Source organism: Aptenodytes forsteri, unplaced genomic scaffold (genome assembly GCF_000699145.1).
Source record: "Aptenodytes forsteri isolate BGI_AS27 unplaced genomic scaffold, ASM69914v1 Scaffold472, whole genome shotgun sequence".
NCBI lineage: Eukaryota > Metazoa > Chordata > Aves > Sphenisciformes > Spheniscidae > Aptenodytes > Aptenodytes forsteri.
In genome coordinates, this window is record NW_008796038.1 from 233,119 (window position 1) to 233,574 (window position 456).

General features: G+C 66.4%; 1 protein-coding gene across 1 annotated transcript in view; it reads right to left on the minus strand.

The window, feature by feature from the left end:
* The window catches only part of TRIM28 (tripartite motif containing 28), a 21,340-nt gene that overhangs the window by 1,272 nt on the left and 19,612 nt on the right, over positions 1-456 (minus strand). The window contains exons 14-15 of the mRNA XM_009285467.1: positions 134-242; positions 3-60 (exon numbers count right to left, since the gene is read on the minus strand). Coding sequence (XP_009283742.1) covers positions 3-60; positions 134-242 — 167 coding nt within the window. The remainder of the gene's footprint in view (positions 1-2; positions 61-133; positions 243-456) is intronic.

The window sequence follows — 456 nt, forward strand, 5'->3', positions numbered from 1 at the left end:
GCGGTGGAGTGGCCGGCAGGGCTCGTGGCAGAGCAGCTCCAGCAGCACGTACTCACATTTCTGCAGGGATTTAAAGGGATCCCTCGATCCCTTCAAGCACCACTGGATCCCCTGATCACCCCCCCATACCTACCTGCTGGTCCAGGGGGCAGAGTTTGTGGGGCGGCCCGTCCTCGAAGCCATCGGCACGGTCCTCGCTGGGGGGCGGCAGGTCCTGGCACAGCAGACACCTCCACTCGGGGCTGCGGGATCAGGCAAGGGGATCAGGTGAGGGGATCGGGCGGTCCCCCTCCTCTCCCAGCTTGCCCACTGCAGCGTGGGCAGAGCCCCCGGGATTGGGGCCTAGAGCTCCCCAGGTGTCTGGGATCAAGGGGACGGGGGCAGCCATGGGGGTCAGGGACAGTGGTCGCACTGATCGCACAACGGGCTCGAATAGGAAACCCCAGTCGCCCGGGA